This window comes from Puma concolor, chromosome C1 (genome assembly GCF_028749965.1).
Source record: "Puma concolor isolate L17-30 chromosome C1, mPumCon1.1.hap2, whole genome shotgun sequence".
In the NCBI taxonomy this organism is placed as follows: domain Eukaryota; kingdom Metazoa; phylum Chordata; class Mammalia; order Carnivora; family Felidae; genus Puma; species Puma concolor.
The window spans coordinates 63,654,671-63,677,632 of record NC_141674.1 but is presented as its reverse complement, the minus strand read 5'-3'; the positions used below and the strand labels follow the sequence as shown (position 1 = coordinate 63,677,632).

The following is a 22,962-nucleotide window of genomic DNA, read 5'->3' as shown; positions in this document are numbered from 1 at the left end:
ACAAACTGTATATGTTCTGCCTAATTTATAGAGGAACAATATCTATAAAATTTTAAACTCTAAAACAAAGTTTCTGAATTTTGTTTAACACTGTATGTCAGCTTTTCTCTCTGAGAATTAATATAGTGCCTTCTGGCAGGTCTCTTAACCTTCCTAAGTCTCAGTTTCTTCAACTATAAAATAAGGAAAATATCCTATGAGGTTTAAGTGAGAATGCAGTACTCATGCAAAACATGACAACCTAAAAGGAATAATCAACCTGGTTATTACTATTATTTTGTCTAATTTATAGACTGTATTTTCAGCACTTCATAAACATACATACTGGCTTGAGCTAAAGTTTTAGACTTAAAAATATTATATCTTAGCTGCCACACATGCCATGTATATCCAGTATGTCCCTCTCAAATGTCCCCAGTTACGTATATTATACCAAATTCCTGACCTATGCTGATGACAGATCACCATCTATTGTGATGTCATCCAGTACCTTATGGTAATATTTCATATGATATTTTTGTGGCTACAGTTTAAAGGGCACTTCCTGTTGGTGGAGTAAAGCCTACCACATTATCAAAATATGTAACTGAGGGATTACAGTATGACCTCCTGTGATTTGATTTCTATACTGTTGCCTTAAATAGCAATGAGTAAGTCTTCCAAATTATGTCATAAGACTTCTTGTCCAAGAAGCAATATATTCTGCAATCTCATTGACAAAATTGTTAAAAGACCATCCTTGCAGTTTTTGGGTCAGTGGGGATATCACTGTTACGAACCTAGGATTTACAGAACCCTGGCAAAAATTCTGAGGTATGTCGACTTGGATGGGTTTGACATACTACTCTCAGACTATATTGCATTTGTGGAAAAATCAGGATACCGTTTCGAACTGAATTTTAATCTTGAATTTACTGAAATATGTGTGAATACTATTCTGTACTGGGTTTTTGCGAGGAAGGGTAATCCTGACTTTGTGGAATTGCTTCTCAAGAAAACAAAGAACTATGTTCAAGATAGAAGTTGTAACCTGGCACTGATATGGAGGTAATAATCTCATGTTTTTACCATAAAAGGACAAAATTTCTCTTTGGGAGATTATATTACTTCTTTTTTTTCTAAAACAAATATGCCTGGTGGCTATAAGGATAAGGAATCCTAACTTGATTGCTCATCCATTTGTACACTCCTCATTATTTGTTCAATAAATGTTCCCCTATATGAACATTACTATGTACCAATAAATTGTTAGTGGTTCTGCTCTATAAAGTATACATGCTAGTGCTCAAGGTAATGGCATGTTAGACAACTTAGATTTCTCTAACTAAACAAAGACATTGTTTGGGGTAATACTGTGATCTCTTCTTGAGAATACCGATAATGCGTATCTACCTAGTACATATAAAAAATGACTTTAAAGTATAATTCAGAATACACACACACATTCACTTAGTAATAGTTAATAACATAATAATTCCCTATTTGTATGTTAAGCATTGATAAATTTGACTCCAAATTCTCCAGAATTGAGCACAGAGCAAGTTAAATACTTGATTAAGTCTGTCGGAGAACCAAATTTTCACATGGTCTGAACATGTCAATCTAGCTAATGAACGAGGATCTTATAGAATATAATATTCAATGTGACCTCTTTGTAAAGTCCATAATATGTATTGTAAAGTTACTCAGTTTGTACTAACTCCAATATACTCTTCAGTTTTTGGTACTAGTTTGATTAGAACAAATGTGCATTTGTTCATTCATTCAATAAATTATTTATCTACCACCTTACTATGCATAAGGAATTCTACTAGCTAGGCACAATGAATAGAGTATGAATGCAGTGAAAAACAAGACAGATAAGATCAGTTAAAGACTCAACCAATTTAGATTCTGCCTGAAGCAGAGGTGTTCTCTTGATTGGGTATCACTATGGTATTGGAGAATCACTAGATTGCTTTCCTTAATGATCACCCAAGTACATAATCTGATAGCTGCAGTCTGGAATATCAATAAATAAAATCCCCAAATAGTATTTTTTGATTGCTTTAAGGACCATTATCTTTAGCTATAGCAAAGATCAGCAGCTTCTAAAACTGAGTGTCCCTAGCTGGGCCAAGTAATGCCTATGTATATCCCTGGTAGGCTCATGGGAAAGAAAAATAGAGTAAAACAGAAGAAGAGAAGAAAAACTTCAAAGTGTTTTAAATAGAAGGCAAAAGGGGAGGAAGGAAAATGAAAGAAACACACACAGTGGGATATGATACAGTGCCATTAACAAGTGTCTTAAGTGACAGTTTTAAAATCAAGAAATTCTAACTTAGATGCATCCACAAGGTGAAACACATTACTGGCCAATTCTATGTACCATGACATCATCTGGATCTTTCAGTATCGTCGAATTTCAGATTCAGATGGGATCTAAGAATTCATTAGCAAACCTTCACCCTGGGCAGCAACTCTATATCAAACATCCTTGGGTGATGCTCATATGATCTCTGCTTGAACAACTCTAGTAGTAGTGAGTTAACTATTTCATGAGGTAAACCATCCCTTTGCCCAGGGCCCCTTCTTTTTTCCAGGTATACCCTTTCCCTCAAAGATTTTACCCAGCCCCAGGACTTAAATACTATGTATATGTATATGTATATGTATATGTATATGTATATGTGAATGACTCTTCAGTCTTTATCTTCACCCCTGACCTCTCCTCTGAGCTCCAGACTCCTTCTATATGAAGTTGTCTATTCAACATCTCCACAAGTCACCTCAAACTTAACAGAAATAAAACAGAACATTGATCTAACTCATTCTCCCCTTGTCAACCTGCTCCTTCTCCTGAATTCCCCACTTGATTAATGGCCCCTATTGTTCTATCCTGTTGCTCAAGTTAGAAATCCAGGATTTATTCTTGGTTCTTCTTCTTTCACCAACACATCATCAAGTACTTTTGACTTTGTCTCTAAAACATATCCCTCTTAGCTAAACATCTTTTCATTTCCTCCATTTCTAACCTAGATGAAGCCATATTCATCTCTTGCCTAGGCAACCGCTATAGACTGCTCGAGTCTTTCAGCTTCCACTCTTCCCTCTCAAACTCTGTAATCTATTCTTGACTCAGAACCCTGTGGAAACCTTATAAAAACTGAAATATGTCATACCACTTGTGCTTAAAATCTTCCAAAACTTTCCTACTACAAGTGGAATAAAATTCAAACTCAATACCCATTGTTTAAAAGCCCTACATGATCTGACCTCTCACTATATCAACCAAATCCAATCTCATGTCATTCTTCCCCTTGAGCACTATATCCAGCCATACAGACCCTTTTGTTTCTTGAATATCTTCAATTTCATTCCTGTCTGAAGGCCCTGTAGTAATTGTTTACCTCCAAGTGAAAGAAGTCAGACTGAGAAAGACAAATATCATATGATTTCACTCATATGTGGAATCTAATTAGCAAAACAAATGAATAAAGAAAAACAGAAAAATACCCATAAATACAGGGAACAAACTGATGGTTGCCAGAGGGAAGGGCATAGGGGGATGGGTCATATGGGTGAAGGGGACTGGGAGATACAAGCTTCCAGTTATGGAATGAATAAGTCGCAGGAATAAAAGGCACAGCATATAGAATATAGTTAATGATACTGTAATAGCATTGTATGGTGATAGATGGTAGCTACATTGGTGGTGAGCACAGCATAAAATGCATAAACTTGGGGCGCCTGGGTGGCGCAGTCAGTTAAGCGTCCGACTTCAGCCAGGTCACGATCTCGCGGTCCGTGAGTTCGAGCCCCGCGTCAGGCTCTGGGCTGATGGCTCGGAGCCTGGAGCCTGTTTCCGATTCTGTGTCTCCCTCTCTCTCTGCCCCTCCCCCGTTCATGCTCTGTCTCTCTCTGTCCCAAAAATAAAAAATAAAAACGTTGAAAAAAAAAATGCATAAACTTGTTGAGTTGCTGTGATGTACACGTGAAACTAATGTAACATTGTATGTCAATTATGCTCAAATTTAAAAAACTAAAATTGAAAAAAAAAAACACTGTTCCCTCTGCCTGGAAATTTCTTCACTCAGTTCTTCCAATGGTTAGTTCCTTTTTATCAGCTGGAACACAGTATAAATGTCATCTCTTCAGACAGGTGGTCACACCTTCTAAAGAAGCCACTCATTCAAATATCATAACACTATTTAATTCTCTACACAACATCAATCACTATATGCTCATTTGCTGCTGCTGGTTCCCCCCCCCCCCAACTGATTTGTTCACTGTCCACTGTCATTAAAAGTAAGTTCCATGAAGGGTGCCTGGGTGGCTCAGTCAGTTAAGCATTTGGCTCAGGTCCGTGATCTCATGATTTACGGGTTTGAGCCCTGCATTGGGCTCTGTGCTGACAGCTCAGAGCCTGGAGCCTACTTCAGATTCTGTGTCTCCCTCTCCCTCTGCCCCTCCTCCACTCACATTCTGTCTCTTTCTCTCTCAAAAATAAGTAAACATTAAAAAATTAAAAAAAAAGTAAGCTCCATGAGAGGAAAAAATCTCAACTACTTCCTCAACATTGAATCCTCAGTGCCAAGAACTATGTACATACACAGAAAGTGCTCAATCAAGATTTTGTTGAATGAAAAAGTGAACTTTTTATGCAACGTTATTAGATATTTCTTCCTCATAGTGCATTGCAATCTGTCTCCATTTCTCCAGTTCTGCCCCCAGAACTATAGAGAACAAAGTCTATTTCTCTCCTACATGAAGATCTCTCAGATATTTGAACACAGCTAATATGTCCCCAAAATGAATATCTTAAGTTTCCCATTATCTGTTGTTCTTTATTCCTAAAGCAGCATCATTTTTTGGTCACCCTCCTCTGCATACACTCCAATATGATAATTTTCTTATTATAATAATGAAGTGTCTGAATAAGTCCTTGAAGGGGAGGAGATAGAACTAATGAGGGAAAGGAACTTAAGTTTGTTCATTTTTACAACAAACCTGCAATATTAATCTAAATGCCACTGTATGACAGTCTACAAGTGATTAAAGAGAGATGATGTCATTCAGTTAAAATAACAATAATCATTTATTAAGAATTTTCTAAGTGCCAAGCACTGTGTTATTTGATGGGAATAAAAAAATAAAATAGCCATATATCCTGATTTTGGAGAGCTCACAGACTAGTAAGTGAACAATAAATATTGTAATTATACCATAAATGCAAACACAAAAGCATGTGCGGGTGGAGAGAACAGAGAAACAAGTTGTTAAACACTACTGTGGAGGAGTAGATACAAGGCTATCTAGAAGATAGGATATCTTAAATTGGTTTTTAAAAAATGAAAGGGAATTTTCTGTTCTTTTCCCTTGAAGAATTGTAATCTAGGCAGAGGCAGGATGACTAAAACCAAAGGAGACACAAACAACATGTTGCATCCAGTGATTATGGACAATTGCTAGAAAGTGAGATAGGAAATCAGGTAGTAGCGGGATATGAAGCCTATAAGTGAAAGCTTGCAGGACTTTGTAGGCCATACTAAGGAATTTGAAATTTACACCATGAGTGATGCCTAACTAGTGAAGGTCAGACTTGTAGTATGAAAAGATTCATCAGCTGCCATTTGAAGACTAGACTGTAGGAAGGGGCTAGAGGCAAGGAGACCAGTCAGAAGGCTGCTCAAATACTCCGGCACAATGGCAGTTCCAGACCTTCTATATAAAAAGGGTTGGGGAAAGTAATCTTATCAAAAAGGTGTAGATGGTTAGAGAAGTTGCTTGAAACTGAATTTGCATAAAGGGCACCCCATGCTAACTTAGCTTACATGTGTATATAATAGTTTGGGGAAAAGAACTAATTCTGCTCTGTCACCATCTTCTCCAACTCCTGGCTATGCTTTGATACCATAACAGTCCAGGTAAAACATAATAAGAAGTTAAACTAAATAGCAGTAGGGGAAAGAAGAAATAATTCAACTTAATAATTTAAGTTGAGTAACAAAACATTGTAATTAGAAAAGAAGCATCAAAAAGAGAGAAGTGTTAATTTCAGATTTCTAAATTTTAAGACTGGTTGATGTTTGTATTAGTTTCCTCTTACTGTTGTAATAAAATTGCTACAAACGCAGTGGCTTAAGATGATACAAATGTATTCTTTTATAGTTCTGGAGGTCAGAAGCCCAAAATGAGGTTACTGGGCTAAAATCTTTCTAGTGGCTCTTCAGGAGAATCTGTTCCCTACCGAGCTTCTAGAGGCTGCCTGAATTCCTTGGTCCATGGCCTCTTCCTCCATCTTCAAAGTCAGCACTGTAGAGTCATAACTCCTTCACTGGCTCTGCTTCTACTGTTCTCTGACACTTCTTGTAAGGACCCTTGTGATTTCATTGGATCCACCTGCATTATCTCCCATCTTTTTTTAAATGTTTATTTATTTATTTTGATGGGGGGAGGGGCAGAAACAGAGAGAGAGAGAGAGAGAGAGAGAGAGAGAGAGAATGAATTCCAAGCAGGCTCTACTCTCAACGCAGAGCCCAATGCAGGGCTCAGTCTCACAGACTATTAGATTATGACCTGAGCTGAAATCAAGAGTTGGAGGCTTAACCAACTGAGCCACCCTAGCACCCCTCAAGATCCTTATCTTAATTACATCTGCAAAATCCATTTTGCCATTTTGAGAGGCATTATTCAGTCTACCATAATGGTCATACCACAAACCTATCAAGATTATTACAAAGGATCTAAAAAGTCAGGTTGGGACATAGGAGTTTGCATTACCTAAGAGATATCCAGGTACAGATAAGCAGTAGGTGATTAGATAGTGTCATGCTTGAGTCTCTTTCTTTTACATTCCACATCTTGTATGTCAGGATATCTGTTGGTTCTACCTTCAAACAGTATACAGAATCTGACTATTTCTACTGTTATTGGCTGGCACCAAGTAATTTTCCTCCTCATATAAATTTCCTCCTCATATAAATAATTTTCCTCCTCAGAATAAATTCTCAACAAATATAAGATCACATTGCTTTTCTACTCAAAATCTCCAATGGCTCCTCCATTCCACTTAGAGTAAAAGATGAAGTCCTTTCAGTGATCTACAAGGCTCTACATGATGTGGCATCCCATTACCTCTGTTCTTGTTTCCTACTACTCCTCAGCCTTGTCACTCTTTCAGCCACACTGGCTCCCTTACTCTTCCCTCACCACTCCAGGAACACTCACCTGCCTTAGGGTCCTTAAATATCCAAGTGGTCAATTTCTTGATCTCCTTATTCTTCATCCAAATGTCATCTCTCAGTAATTCCCTCTCCTATCATCCTATTTTAAAATTGGAAAATACCCTCAGTACACCCTCCAGCACTTTCACACTTCCTACACTGCTCTACTTTTTTTCTTATCAAGTCTTCTAACATATTATAAAATTTGCTTTTCTGCGATGTCTATTCTGTATTGTCTGTTTTGTCTCACTACAATACAAGCAGGAAAGTAGGCATCTTTATTATTTTCATTCACATATCCCAAGCACCTAAAACAGTATTTGGCATACAATACGCGTTCAATAAATATTTGTTGAATAAGTTAATAGACAGTAATTAAAGTTATGGTCATGGATGAAATTGCCTAAGAACATAAATCAAATGAATTAGTCAAAAGGCCATATCTTCTTTACTTATGTTAAGTGGAAAGAAAGAGGAACCAGTAAAAGATTATTGACAAGGAATAGCCAAAGAGGCAGGTGGATAGCTTGGTGAAAACAGCCTTACTAAGTTAGGACAAAATGTGGCTCCAAGAAAGTCACCTGTGCTAAATATCAGAAATAAAATTATTATAGAGAAGTATCTCTTAAATTTAGTGGCTAAAAACTAAAGGAGAAGGAGTCGGAAAAAGTAGAAATAATTAGTATAGCTACAAAACTGAATCATTCTCTGCATGTCTATATGGAAATATTATGCCCCATTTAATAAGCATATATGACAGGTTTTCAGACACAGAGGGTTCAGTTCATTAACTTCACATTTAAAAACTAATTCTTGCTGTGCTCGCCTTACTCCATCCATATAAGTATTGCCATAATTAACTGTCAGTACAGATTAAGCAAATTTTGGTTTATAGTAACATGCTCTTTAAACATGAGGATTAATCATGTCATTTGGGTACAGATTAGACTTTTAAATCTCATTTTAAACCTATTTGAGTTTTAGTTATGTTTTCAACATTTGTGGTCTAAAATATCTTCTTTTCAACGTTTATTTATTTTTGGGACAGAGAGAGACAGAGCATGAACGGGGGAGGGGAAGAGAGAGAGGGAGACACAGAATCGGAAACAGGCTCCAGGCTCTGAGCCATCAGCCCAGAGCCTGACACGGGGCTCGAACTCACGGACCACGAGATCGTGACCTGGCTGAAGTCGGACACTTAACTGACTGCGCCACCCAGGCGCCCCTAAAATATCTTCTAAAGGTAGTATCAATCTTAATGACTTAAAATCAACTAATATCTCTAAATCTTAACCAGGACCACTTGTGCTATCTTTGTCCTGTAAATCCCCTGAATTCCTATACTTATAAGATTCTTAGTCAAATATCTTAAGAGTGAGCAAGATCAGAGATGGTTCAAGATGACAGTGTAGGAGAATCCTAAACTCATCTCCTCCAGTGGATACAACATAATCTACAGCTACATATGCAACAATTCCCCCTGAAAACAAAAAATGAAAAAAAAAAACCCAAAACTTAGCTGAACAGATCCTCCACAACGAAAGATTAACAGGCCACATTTAGATGGGTAAAAGAAGCAGAGACATCGTCTTGCCAAAACCCCACCCCCAACACGTTGACTTACAGACTGGAAGAGTCAAGAGGGATCTCACAAATAACACAGCTTCTCTGTAAGGAGAGGGGTTTGTGCCCCACATCAGACACTCCAACCCTTGAGACTTGCACTGGAGAGATGAACTCCCAACATATCTGGCTTTGAAACCAGCAGGAATTATGTCCAGAAGAAATAGGGCTGTAGGGAATGGAGATTCCACTCTTAGCAGACTCACAAGCAGACTCATTCACTTTGGGACCAAGTACAAAAGTTGCAGATTGAAAAATGCCTAGAGCATATGTGAAGGAGATTCATTTGCTAACCTTAAGTTATCTGCCAGAGGGGCAGAAACCTGTTGAGACTCTCCAAGAGCAAAGGTACCAGCGGGCATCTTTTCAGCATTCACCATCTACTTTGCTAGTGCCAGCACAAATAGGTACCAACCATCTTTGCACTATCCCTCTACCTTACTGTCTACAAGAAACTCATTTCATGTATAAGGACACACACAGACTGAAAGTAAGGAATGGAATAAAATGTTTCATGCAAATGGAAACCCTCCCCCACAAAAAAGTTAGGGTAGCTGTACTTATATCAGATAAAATAGGCTTTAAAACAGACAAAAATGGGCATTAAATAAAAATAAAGGGGCCAATCCAAAAAGAAGATCTAACATTTGTAAATATTTATGCACTCAACATAGAAGATCTAAACATAAAACATATATAAAAAATTGACAGCAGTAAAACAATAGAAAGGGACCCTATTTACACCAATTGATTGACCATTCAGACACAAAATCAATAAGAAAACATCAACCTTAAGTGACACATTCCACCATATGGACTACACACACACACACACACACACACACACACACACACACACACACACAGAACACTGCATACAAAAGCAAGAAAATATACATTCTTCCCAAGTACACATGGAATATTCTTCAGGATAGATTATGTTAGGTCACAAAACAAATCACAATAAATCCAAGAAGATTGAAATCATATCAAGCATCTTTTCCAACTACAATGATATGACACTATAAATAAATTATAAGAAGAACATTGGAAAAATCACAAATATGTGGAGATTTGAAAATGTACTACTGGAGTGCCAGGGGGGCTCAGTTGGCTAACTGTCTGACTTCAGCTCAGGTCATGATATCACCTTTCATGATCTCACCTTTCAGGCCCCACATCAGGTTCTGTGCTACAAGTGCAGAGCCTGCTTGGGATTCTCTCTCCCTCTCTCTCTGCCCCTCCGCCATGCTCATGAGCTCTCTTTCAAATAAAACTTAAAAAAAAATGCTGCTGAACAACCAATGTGTCAACAAAGAAATGAAAGGAGAAATCAAAAAATACCTTGAGAAGGGCGCTTAGGTGGCTCAGTTGGTTAAGCGTCTGACTTCAGCTCAGGTCACGATTTCATGGCTCAGGAGTTCTAGCCCCGTGTAGGGCTCTGTGCTAGCAGCACAGAGCCTGGAGCCTGCCTGGAGTCTCTCTCTGTCCCTCCACTGCTCATGCTTTCTCTCTCTCTCAAAAACAAATAAACATTAAAAGAATTTTTTTAAACACCTTGAGATAAATGAAAATAGAAATACAACTTACCAAAATCAGTGAAATGCAGCAAAAGCAGTTTCAATTGGGAAGATTATAGTGATACAGGCCTACTTCAAAAAAAACCAAAAACAAAAACAAAAAACAAGACAAATCTCAAATAAACTAACTTTACACCAAAAGGAACTAGAAGGGGCGCCTGGGTGGCTCAGTCGGTTAAGTGGCCGACTTCAGCTCAGGTCATGATCTCGCGGTCTGTGAATTCGAGCCCCGCGTCGGGCTCTGTGCTGACAGCTCAGAGCCTGGAGCCTGTTTCGGATTCTGTGTCTCCCTCTCTCTGACCCTCCCCCGTTCATGCTCTGTCTCTCTCTGTCTCAAAAATAAATACACGTTAAGAAAAAAAAAAATTAAAAAAAAAACAAAAAACAAAAGGAACTAGAAAAAGAAAAACAAAGCTCAAAGCTATGAGAAGGACATAATATCAGAGCAAAAATTAAATGAAATAAAAACTAAAAATAAAACAAAAACAGATCAATGAAACTAAGAACTGGTTTGTTGAAAAGATAAACAAAACTGACAAAACTTTAGTCAGATTCATCAAGAAAGAGTCCAAACAAAAAAGTCAGAAATGAAAGAAAAATTACAACTGATACCAAAGAAATACAAAGGATCATAAGAGACAATTATGAACAATTACACATCAACAGTCAACAACCTAAAAGAAATGGATAAATTCCTAGAAACAGTCTTCCAAGACTGAATCATAAAGAAATAGGAAGCCTGAATAAACCAAATACTAGTATGCAGATTGAATCAATAATCACAAACCTCCCAACAAACAGAAGTCCAGGACCAGACAGCTTTACTTGAGTTCTACTAAATATTCAAAGAAGATTAGATACCTATCCTTCTCAAACCCTTCCAAAAACTGAAAATGAGGGAACACTTCCAAACTCATTTTACAAGGCCAGAACTACCCTAATGGCAAAACCAGACACAGACACTGAAAATAAAAATAAAAACTGAAATAATAGAAATAGAAATAATAAAAGAAAACAGCCCAATATCTCTGAAGAACACACATGCAAAAATCCTCAATAAAATATTAGCAAGCCAAATTCAGCAATACATCAAAAGGATCACACATTATGATCAAGTAGGATTTATTACAGGATGCAAAGATGGTTCAATACCTCCAAGTCAATCAACATAAAATATCTCATTAACAAAATGAAGCATGAAAATTATATGATCATCTAAATAGATGAAGATAAAGCATTTGAAAAATTGAACATCCATTTATGATTTAAAAAACCGAACACAGTGGGTATAGACAGAAGGTACCTCAACATCATAAAGACTGTATATGACAAACCTACAACTAACATCATACTCAATGCTGAAAAGCTGAAAGCTTTTCCTTTAAGATAAGGAACAAGACAAGGATACCCATTCTCAACACTTTTAGTCAACATAGTATTAAAAATCATAGACAGAAGAATTAGGTAGGTAGGTGGGTAGGTAAGTTAATTAATTAATTAATTAAAAGACATCCAAATTGGAAAGGAAAAAGTAAAACTGTCACCATATGTAGATGACATGATTTTCATTTACAAAGCCCTAAAGGTTCCACCAAAGTAGTTAAAACTAATAAACTCAGTAAAGTTGCCATGTATAAAATCAATACACAAAAATCTGTTGCAGTTTTAAATACTGACAATGAACCATCAGCAAAACAAATTAAGAAAACAATCTCATTTACAACTGCTTCAAAAAGAATAAAATACCTAGAAATAAATTTAACCAAGGTGGTGAAAGATCTGTACTCTGAAAACTATAAGACACTGATGAAAGAAACTGAAGATACAAATAAGTGGAAAGATACTCTGTGCTTATGGATTGGAAGAATCAATATTATCAAAATGTTCATATGGTAATCTACAGATTCAATATGATCCCTATCAAAATTTGAATATCATTTTTCACAGAATTAGAACAACTCTAAAATTTGTACTGAACCAGAAAAGATCTTGAATAGTGAAAGTGGCCTTGAAAAAGAAAAAAAAACAAACAAAACTGGATGCATCATGCTCCCAGATTTCAAACTATTATTAAAAAGATAATAATCACATCACAACAGTATGGCATTATCATAAAAACAGACACATACATCAATGGAACAAAAGAGAGAGCCCAGAAATAAACCCATGCATATATAGTTAATTAATTTTATGAAAAAGGAGACAAGACTATATAATGGGAAATGATAGTTTCTTCAATAAATGATGTTGGGAAAACTGGTCAGACACAAAAGAATGAAACTGGACCACTGTCTTACACCACACACAAAAATTAACTCAAAATTGATTAAAAACCTGAATGTAAGACCAGAAACCACAAAACTCCTAGAAGAAAACACAGGCAGTAATTTCCTTGACATTATTCTTGGCAATATTTTTTACAATCTGACTCCAAAGACAGTAGCAACAAAAGCAAAAGTAAGCTAAAAAGCTTCTGCATAGTGAAGCAAATCATCAATAAAACAAAAAGGTAACCCACTGAATAGGAAAAAATACTTGCAAATGATATATCTGATAAGGAGTTATTATCCAAAATATATAAAGAACTCATTCAACTCAATTTTTAAAAATTGTATTAAAAAGAGGTAAAGGATTGGGCACCTGGGAGGTTCAGTCAGTTAAGTATCCGACTTCAGTTCAGGTCATGATCTCACAGCTCATTCAAGCCCTGGGTCAGGCTCTGTGCTGACAGCTCAAAGCCTGGAGTCTGCTTGGGATTCGGTGTTTCTCTCCCCCCAGCCCCTCCCCTGCTTGCACTCTCTCTCTCTCTCTCTCTCTCCCAGTTAAAAAAAAAAATAATAAACATTAAAAAAATTTTTTAAATGGGCAAAGGATCTGAAGAAACATTTTTCAAAAGATATACAGATGACTAACAGGCACATGAAAAGATGCTCAACATCAGTAATCAGGGAAATGCAAATCAAAACTATGAGATATCATTTCACACCTGTCAGAATGGCTGTTATCAAAAAGACAAAAATTAACAAGTGTTGTCAAGGATATAAAGAAAAGGAAACCTCTTATGCAGTATTGGTGGGAATGAAAATTGGTGCAACCACTATGGAAAACAATATGGAGGTTCCTGAAAAAATTAAAAATAGAACTGCCATAGGATCCACAATTCTACTTCTGGGTATTTACCTGAAAAAACAAAACAAAACAAAAACAAAAACCCAAATTCAAAAAGATACATGCACCCCTTTGTTCATGACAGCATTATTTACAATAGCCAACATATAGAAACAACATAATGTCTATCAATGGATGAATGGATAAAGGAGATGTATTCAAAAGACCCTGAAGCCAAAGCAATCCTGAAAAAGAAAAACAAAACTGGAGGCTTCAGGATTCCAGATTTCAAGCTATATTACAAAGCTGTAGTCATCAAGAGAGTATGGTACTGGCACAAAAACAGACACGTGGGTCAATGGAACATAATAGAAAACCCAGAAATGGACCCACAACTATACAGTCACCTACTCTTCAACAAAGCATGAAATAACATACAAAAGAAAAAGAGTCTCTTCAACAAATGGTGTTAGGAGAACTGGACATGTAGAACAATGAAAGTGGAACACTTTCAGCACTGGATGCTGTATGTAAGTAATGATACAGAAAAATAAATTCAAAATGGATGAAAGACCTAAATGTGAGACAAGAAACCATCAAAATACTAGAGAACACCGGCAGTGACCTCTTTGACCTTGGTCACAGCAACTTCTTACTAGACACATTGCCAAAGGCAAGGAAAATAAAAGCAAACATGAACTATTGGGCTACTGGGACTTCATTAAGATAAAAAGCTTCTGCATAGCGAAGGAAACAATCAACAAAACTAAAAGGCAGCCTATGGAATGGGAGAAAATATTTGCAAACAACTTATCTGATAAAGGCTTAGTATCCCAAATCTATAAAGAACTTACAACTCAACACCCAAAAACCAAATAAACCAGTTAAGAAATGGGTTAGTATATGAATAGATACTTTTCCAAAGAAGACATCCAGATGGCTAACAGACACATGAAAAGATGCTCAACATCACTCATCATCAGGGAAACACAAATCAAAACCATGAGATAGCATCTCACACATGTCAGAATGGCAAAAATTAACAACATGGGAAACAACAGGCGTTGGTGAGGATGCAGAGAAAGGGGAACCCTCTTACATTGTTGGTAGAAATGCAAACTGGTACACTTTGGAGAATAGCATGGAGGTCCCTCAAAAAACTAAAAAAGGGGTGCCTGGGTGACTCAGTTGAGCATCTGATTCTTGATTTGGCTCAGGTCATGAGTCCCATATCATGCTCCATGATGACAGTGCGGATCCTTCTTGGAATTCTCCTTCTCCCCTCTCTCTGCCCCTTCCCTGCTCATCTGTCTCTCTTTCTCTCTCAAAAATAAACTTAAAACAAACAAACAAACAAACAAAAAGCACACTAAAAATAGAACTACCCTATGATCCAGCAATTGTACCATTAGGTATTTACCCAAAGGATACAAAAATACAGATCTGAAGGGTACATGCACCCCAATGTTTATAGCAGCATTATCAACAATAGCCAAACTATGGAGAGAGCCCAAATGTCCATCAATTGATGAATGGATAAAAAAGATGAGAAATAGATATACAGATATATAGATACATAGGTATAGAAAATATAGATACATAGATAGATAATGGAATATTACTCATCCATCAAAGAGAATGAAATCTTGCCATTTGCAATGATGTGAATGGAGCTAGCTATGCTAAGTGAAATAAATCAGAGAAAGATAAATACCATATGATTTCACTTATATGTGGAATTTAAGAAACAAAACAGATGAACATAAGGGAAGTTGGGGGGAAGAGAAGAGAGGGAAATAAACCACAAGAGATTCTTAATGACAGAGAACAAACTATGGGTTGACAGAGGGAAGTGGGTGGAAGATGGGCTAGATGGGTGATGAGTACTAAGGAGGACACTTGCTGTGATGATGAGCACTGGATGCTGTATGTAAGTGATGAATTACTGAATTCTACTCCTAAGGGGCCAGTAGTCCACTGTATGTTAATTAACTAAAATTAAAAAAAAAAAGATGTGATACACACACACACATTGAAATATGACTCAGACATAAAAAAGAATGAAATCTTGTCATTTGCAACAACATGGAATGACGTTGAGGGTATTATGCTAAGTGAAATGAGTTAGAGAAAGACAAATACCATATGATTTCACTTAAATACATAATCTAAAAAACAAATCAAACATGCAAACAAAACTTATAGACACAGAACAGGTTGATGGTTGCTAGAGTGAAGAGGGGTTAGGGGTAGGTGTAATGGGTAAGGGGGTCAAGAAGTATAAACTTCCAGCTTAAAATAAATAACTCATGACAATGTAACTTATAACATGATTACTATAGTCAATAATATTTTATCACATGTTTGAAAGTTGCTGAGAGTAGATCTTCAAAGTTCTCATCACAAGAAAAAAATTTTTATAACTTTTCATGAGGACAGATGGTAACTAGACTTATTGTGATATTCATTTCACAATGTATACAAATATTGAACAATTATTTTGTAGACCTGAAACTAATATGATGTTATATATCAATTATACTTCATCAAAAAAGATTTAAAAAAAGAGCAAGATGAATAAATCAGATTGTCTTTGAAAAATGGCAATAATTGTGCCTCACTAAAAGTCTTGTTAGATCCAGAAACCACCAAATAAATTTAATTATATATATATATTTCTGAATAATAGTAAAAAATCAATTAATAAATATTTAAATGTCTACTCTAGGGTAAGATTATAGGAATTTTGGGATATAATAGTGGATTAACCAGACAAAAAATTGTTGCCTTTGTGAAGATTTAATTTTTTTGCTCATCTTGCTTACCTATTTATTTTGAAGATGAGAAAATGAAAGATTAGAGACATTAAACAAGTTGTCCAAAATGATATGGGCTTAATGGAGGAATATACAAAGTGTCACATAAAGAGGAAGGTTAGGTCATCAAAGAAATCTTCACAAGAGTTTATTAGAGTCTCATACGATGAGCAAGACTTGTCCCAGAATTGAAAAGGGAGGGCAAGAGCATACAAATCAATGTGAAAAAGATGCATGCAATAGTTTTGGGAAAGTGAGTACCAATAAGCAAGGTAGGGAACGCAGAAGGAGAAGTAGTTTAGGAGTTCAATTGAGATACATATTGGAAGTATGTGTGAAAAAGATGAGATGTCCAGGGCAATACTGATCTGGAGATGATTCCCATGTGTGCATTTACATACAGAACTTAGAAGCATATATTCAGTATCACTGTCAGAGTTACAGCAAAAACCCACTATTTTTTTTTTTTAACGTTTTTTTTTTTTAATTTATTTTTGAGACAGAGAGAGACAGAGCATGAACGGGGGAGGGTCAGAGAGAGGGAGACACAGAATCCGAAACAGGCTCCAGGCTCCAGGCTCCAAGCCGTCAGCACAGAGCCCGACGCGGGGCCCGAACCCACGGACCGTGAGATCATGACCTGAGCCGAAGTCGACCACCCAACCGACTGAGCCACCCAGGCGCCCCATCCACTCTTTAATTTCTAATATACTACTCTCTACTACACCACACTATTTTTTTAAATCACAAAATCTTGGCATTTCAAGACTCAGTGAAGCTTTGGAGATGAACTGGTTGGTCTAGTGATTTTCAAATGGTTCTCCTGGAGCTCCTTGGGAATTACTACAAGGGAGGTATTTAGGACTTCTAAACACACTTCAACCAGAGAACTTATCAAACACAAAACATTCATTTTATACAGTTAGTTCAGGTATGATAATCCTCCAGTGTTGCTTTATGCTTATAAATGAAACATTCCTTCCAATCTTTTCATTGATAAATACCCACTAATCCTTCAAATCTTAGCTCCAGGATAACCTATAAATAATTGTTATTCCAGGTAAAGCGCTCCCCTTCAGCGCTTTTATAGCACACAAGAATGTTTCTATCCTAGCAATTATCATTTTGTGTTGTATTATTGAATTATTTATCCATTTTCCTTACTAGACTATGATAAGCATCTTGATATGAAGGACTGTAACTTTCATCTCTGTATATCTAGTACTCAGTACACTCTGGAAAATCAAGTGTTGAATAAATTAATCATGAACAAATGAATACATAAATGCATAAGAAAACTAAGACTCAGGGAGGTGGACTGACCCAACACCATAGAGCTAGTTAGGAGAATCAAAACCTAAAATCTAGAACCCTTAAATCTCCATTGTCTACCATATTATACCATGTTGCCTCCCTTATTAAGTACATGCAATCTTAAAGTTCCTCATTTTGAATAATGCTTTCTTTGCTCTACATAGTTGTCCAAAACCAGTATTTATAGTTTATATGCTGTTCTGCAAAACATATTAGTATTTTATTAGACCAATCAAGAGAATTCCAGAGACAAAAGATCATGAATGAAATTTCCATTTCTTTAGTCCTATAAGTTATCTTTATTTGGCCAAATCAAGGCTTGATAATATAAAATCCCCTGTGGGGGTGCCTGGCTGGCTCAGTGCATTAAGCACCTGACTTTTAGTTTCAACTCAGATCATGATCTTGAGGTTCATAAAATCAAACCCCGAGTCTGGCTCTGCACTGACACTGGGGAGCCTGCTTGTGATTCTCTCTCTCCCTCTTTCTCTGCCCCTCCCCCTCTAGCATGCACTTACACTCTCCAAATAAACTTTAAACAAATATATAAAATCCCCTGTAGTTGGTTATACCATGTCCTATCTACATATAGAGACCAATTGATTAGCAAACATAAATGTCCATTAACTGAAAGAATTGCAAAGACTACCTCAAATTAGAAAAAAATAAATAAAACTTTCATTGCTTCAACCTACCTGCAATTACCAACTTTAATTTTATTAAAGCAAAAAAAAAAAAAATAGGGGATACATAGGTGGCTAAGTTGGTTAAATGTCTGACTTCGAAATGTTGATTTCGGCTCAGATTATGATCTCACAGTTTGTTGGTTCAAGCCCTGAGTCAGGCTCCATGCAGTGCAGAGCCTGCTTGGGATTCTGCATCGCTCCCTCCCTCCCTCCCTCCCTCTCTCTCCGCCCCGCTCTCAAAATAAAGTGAATAAAAAAATAGAATTAAGGTAATTGCACTTACTCTTTTCTCATCTAATCTCCAAACTCAATTCACAACTGATACATGATCAAGAAGAAAACCAAACAAAAAAATTGTGTTGTTTTAATAAAGTGAAATTTTAATAAAGCCTTTTTCCCTTTTCTGTTTTAAATTTTCCAGAGCTACATGACTTTTATAATACTGCTTCTAGTAACAATGGATTTCTCCAATGAGAAGCAAAATTGCTATTACTAAAAATAAACACTTTCCACACATTTAAATCTTTTTTTGTTTGTTTTTACAAGTTCAAAGTTTAAATGTGTAATAAGGATTTTCTCATTTTTTAATTTACAGTTTGGTCTAGATTCATAGAGTGAAAAACCCTTGTTAAGACATACATTAAGGTAGGGGAGCCTGGGTGGCTCTGTTGGTTAAGGGTCCAGCTTGATTTCGGCTCAGGTCATGATCATTTAATGGCTCATGAGATACAGCTCTGTCAGTGCGGAGCCTGCTTGGGATTCTCTCTCTCTCAAAATAAATAAATATATTTTTAAGTCATATATAAGGGTAAAGTTACATTAAAAGTTATTTAAGACATTTAATACTTAAGATAATATTATTTTCCCATTACTGTTAAGAAAAAATGTTTACCACGTTTCTTAATTCTGTATTCAGTGAAGTTTTTGTTTGTTTGATTCACAGAACTTTCACACCAGTATACTGTCCAAGCCCACTAAGTGGTATTACACCTCTACTCTATGTAGCTCAGACAAGACAATCTACTATCTTAAAAATACTCCTGCAATATGGAATCTTAGAAAGAGAAAAAAACCCTATCAACATTGTGATAACAATATTGCTCTACCCTTCAAGAGTGAGAATAATGGTTGATCATGAATTAGTAGACATCCAGGAAGATGCCAAAACATGTTTACAGCTATGTTCCAGAGTGCTTTCTGCCATTTCAATTAGGGAAATAGAGGTAAGCAAAATACTGTTCTTTGCATGTGGGCTCAAATATTGATCAATTTTAAGATTAAGTTGTGAGACAAGAATGAAGTTAATTTCTAATCTATGAACTATATCCAGTGAAAGATTAATCATTGAGTGTAGGCTTTTAAATTAAAAATAGGTAAAATCTAAATTATCTCAGACCTTAGTCCTTTATTTCATAATTTTGTCTTCTAAATATGAAATAATTTTAGCCCTTTATTTTACAATTTTGTCTTCTAAATATGAAATCATTTAAAAAGTTAAATCTATAGTTTTAGTAGTTACTAAGTAGGTACATATTATTACATTCTAATTACATAACAACCTGTGTTCATTAGGATTTCTATGTCTTAACACAATAAAATAAAAATTTAATAGACCCTTTTGAAGAATATTTTAAAATGAGAGATTTTTTTCTCACAATCACATGCTGAGAAATAAAAATATAAAGGCTTAAAATATTTGTGCAACTGAAAATATCTGTCCCTCGGGGTGTCTGGCTCAGTTGGCTGAGCATCTGACGTTGGCTCAGGTCATGATCTCACCGTTCATGGGTCTGAGCCCCATGTTGGTTTTGTGCTGACAAGGTGGAGCCTGCTTTGGATTCTCTGCCTGCCTCTGCCTCTGTCCCTCCCCACCCCCCCACATGTGTGCTTTTTCTCTCAAAAATAAACATTAAAAATTTTTTTTAAAAATATCTATCCCTCAGTTTTATAAGCAGAGACTATTTTGCATACCTTAGCAATGATCCCAAGCACGGAGCTCAGTGCTAAGCATATACCGTTCTTTAATTAGCTGATTATTGAATAGATAATAAAATATTATATATCTTTTATTTATTTATTTTTAATGTTTATTTATTTTTGAGAGAGACAGAGACAGAATGTGAGTGGGTTAGGGGCAGAGAGGGAGGGAGACACAGAATCCGAAGCAGGCTCCAGGCTCTGAGCTGTCAGCACAGAGCCTGACATGGGGCTTGAACTCAAGAACTGTGAGAGCATGACCTGAGCTGAAGTTGGACGCTCAAACGACTGAGCCGCCGAGGTGCCCCTTATATATCTTTTAAATAAAAGTACCATATAGTCTGTAGGGTGTAGGTTCTATGGGAGAAATCTCTCTGTAATACAGCAATGTCTTTTACTCTTAAGTCAACCGCATTAGCATTTGACTTCTAGAAGTAAATCTTTAAAAGGGATATCCTAACTAAAACTTAAAAATGTATTGTTTCATTTCGTCAAGCCTCCTATCAGGACTTCTCATGGTTTAGCAGTATTCTACAATAGAATCACCTAAGGGGACTTTTAGAATTTCTGTTGTTAGATTCAGAATGAACTGAATCAATATTTCTGGAGTAAAATCTCAGTGTTGGTATATTTTAAAATCCCCTAGATAATTCAATGTATAGCCAAGTTGACAACACTACTCTGGAAGGAAAAGCTGATAAAACTTAAGTGTGTGATTTGTCTAAAATGAAAAACATACACAGATTCATAATTGTAAGAAATTATGTTTTGTGTCCTTAGACATATTATTTAAACTTTATATATCATTGTGAGAGTAAAATGGGAATAAAAATACTTTGGAAAAATGCTTTGGAAAAAATATAAGGGTTATATAAATTTAAAATCTATTTCTATTTTAATCTTTATATATTTTTGAGACAGAGACAAAGTGTGAGCAAGGGAGGCAGCTGAGGGGAAGGAGACACAGAATCAGAAGCAGGCTCCAGGCCCTGAGCTGTCAGTACAGAGGCCGACACGGGGCCCGAACTCACGAACTGACTCAGGTCAGATCATGACCTGAGCTGAAGTTGGATGTTTAACCAACTGAGCCACCCAGGCACCCCTATTTTCTGAATTTAAATACAAAATAAAAATATTGATAATTTGAACTAACCAATGATTAATGTTACAAAATTAAAATATCTCTCCTTTCTTCAGACACAACTAAGTTTAGGAAGACGTCCAATTATTTCTAACTGGCTGGACTACATTCCTTCAACAAGATACAAAGATCCATGTGAACTATTACATCTTTGCAGAATAACCATCAGGGCTCAACTATTGACCAACAATATGCTCCCAAATGGAATATTTTCACTTCTAATACCAGTTCGTCTGCAGAACTACCTGAATTTAGAAAGTTAATACACATCTGTGTCCTGAATTCTTTAAGGTACTCACCATTGTATGGTTTAGAAGTTAATAAACTATTAACTTCATATAAATTCTTATTGCACTGAATATTCCATTAGAGGGTCGCCTATGTGGCTCAGTTGGTTAAGTGCCCGACTCTGGCTGAGGTCATGATCTCACAGTTCATGAGTTTGAGCCCTGCATCAGGCTGTCTACTGTCAGCACAGAGCCTGCTTCTGATCCTCTATTTCCCTCTCTTTGCCCCTCCCTGCTTGCACTCTCTGTCTCAAAAATGAATGGACATTTAAAAAAAAGGAAATAGAATTTTGGGGTGACTGGGTGGCTCAATCGGTTGAGCATCTGACTCATGATTTTGGCTCAGGTTAGGATCCCAGAGACATGGGATCGAGCCCCAATTTGGCCTCCGCACAGGGCGTGAAGCCTGCTTGGGATTTTCTCCCTCTCTCTCTCTTTCTCTCTCTCACCCCCCTTTTTTCTCTTCCCTTTTCCCCCATTCACACTCTTTATAAATATAATTTCACATGACACCCTAAATAAATCAACTTTAAATCAATATATGGCTCTACCTTTCTATATAGTGGAACAAATTATATGTTTTTTGTTATATTTTAGATTTACCTTTTTAATCTGTTCTTAAAAATCATTCTTGTAGGGTGCCTGGGTGGCTCAGTCGGTTGAGCGTCCGACTTCAGCTCAGGTCATGATCTCACAGTTCGTGAGTTTGAGCCCCACGTCGGGCTCAGTGCCGACAGCTCAGAGCCTGGAGACTGCTTCCGATTCTGTGTCTCCCTCTCTCTCTGCCCCTTCCCTGCTTGCGCTCTGTCTCTGTCTAAAATAAATAAACATTAAAAAAAAAATCATTCTTGTTATTTATGGAAATTTTGGTCATATTAATATTCTGAAGCTTCTATGCTTAGTATCTTCTAAGCTAGGTAATATTTTATATTGTGCATTCCTATCAACAAGTATTTATTAAATTCCTTTGCAAATAAAATATTGTGCTTGGTAGTAGGGAATAGTCAAGGAAATTAAGCTATGATTCCTATTTTGTCACAAAAAATACGAGGTGAAGAATTAGCCAATAAAGGGTGGGGGTCAGGAACAAGATGATAGAAATGTGTAATATTTAGAAATAACTAGACTCAAATAACAATATTGAGCTTTGGTGTTTGGTATGTGATACTTCTAAATACTATACCAGTAGTATATTTTTAATTGAGATATAATTGACATATAACAT

At 36.4% G+C, this 22,962-nt stretch overlaps 1 protein-coding gene across 1 annotated transcript; it reads left to right on the top strand.

The window, feature by feature from the left end:
* Positions 1-535: 535 nt before the first annotated feature.
* On the top strand, positions 536-21,787 carry ASB17 (ankyrin repeat and SOCS box containing 17). The gene is made up of 3 exons (XM_025912489.2): positions 536-1,047; positions 19,276-19,555; positions 21,507-21,787. The coding sequence occupies exons 1-3, from the start codon at positions 647-649 to the stop codon at positions 21,711-21,713; spliced, it is 888 nt and encodes a 295-aa protein (XP_025768274.1). The 5' UTR covers positions 536-646; the 3' UTR covers positions 21,714-21,787.
* Positions 21,788-22,962: the final 1,175 nt, after the last annotated feature.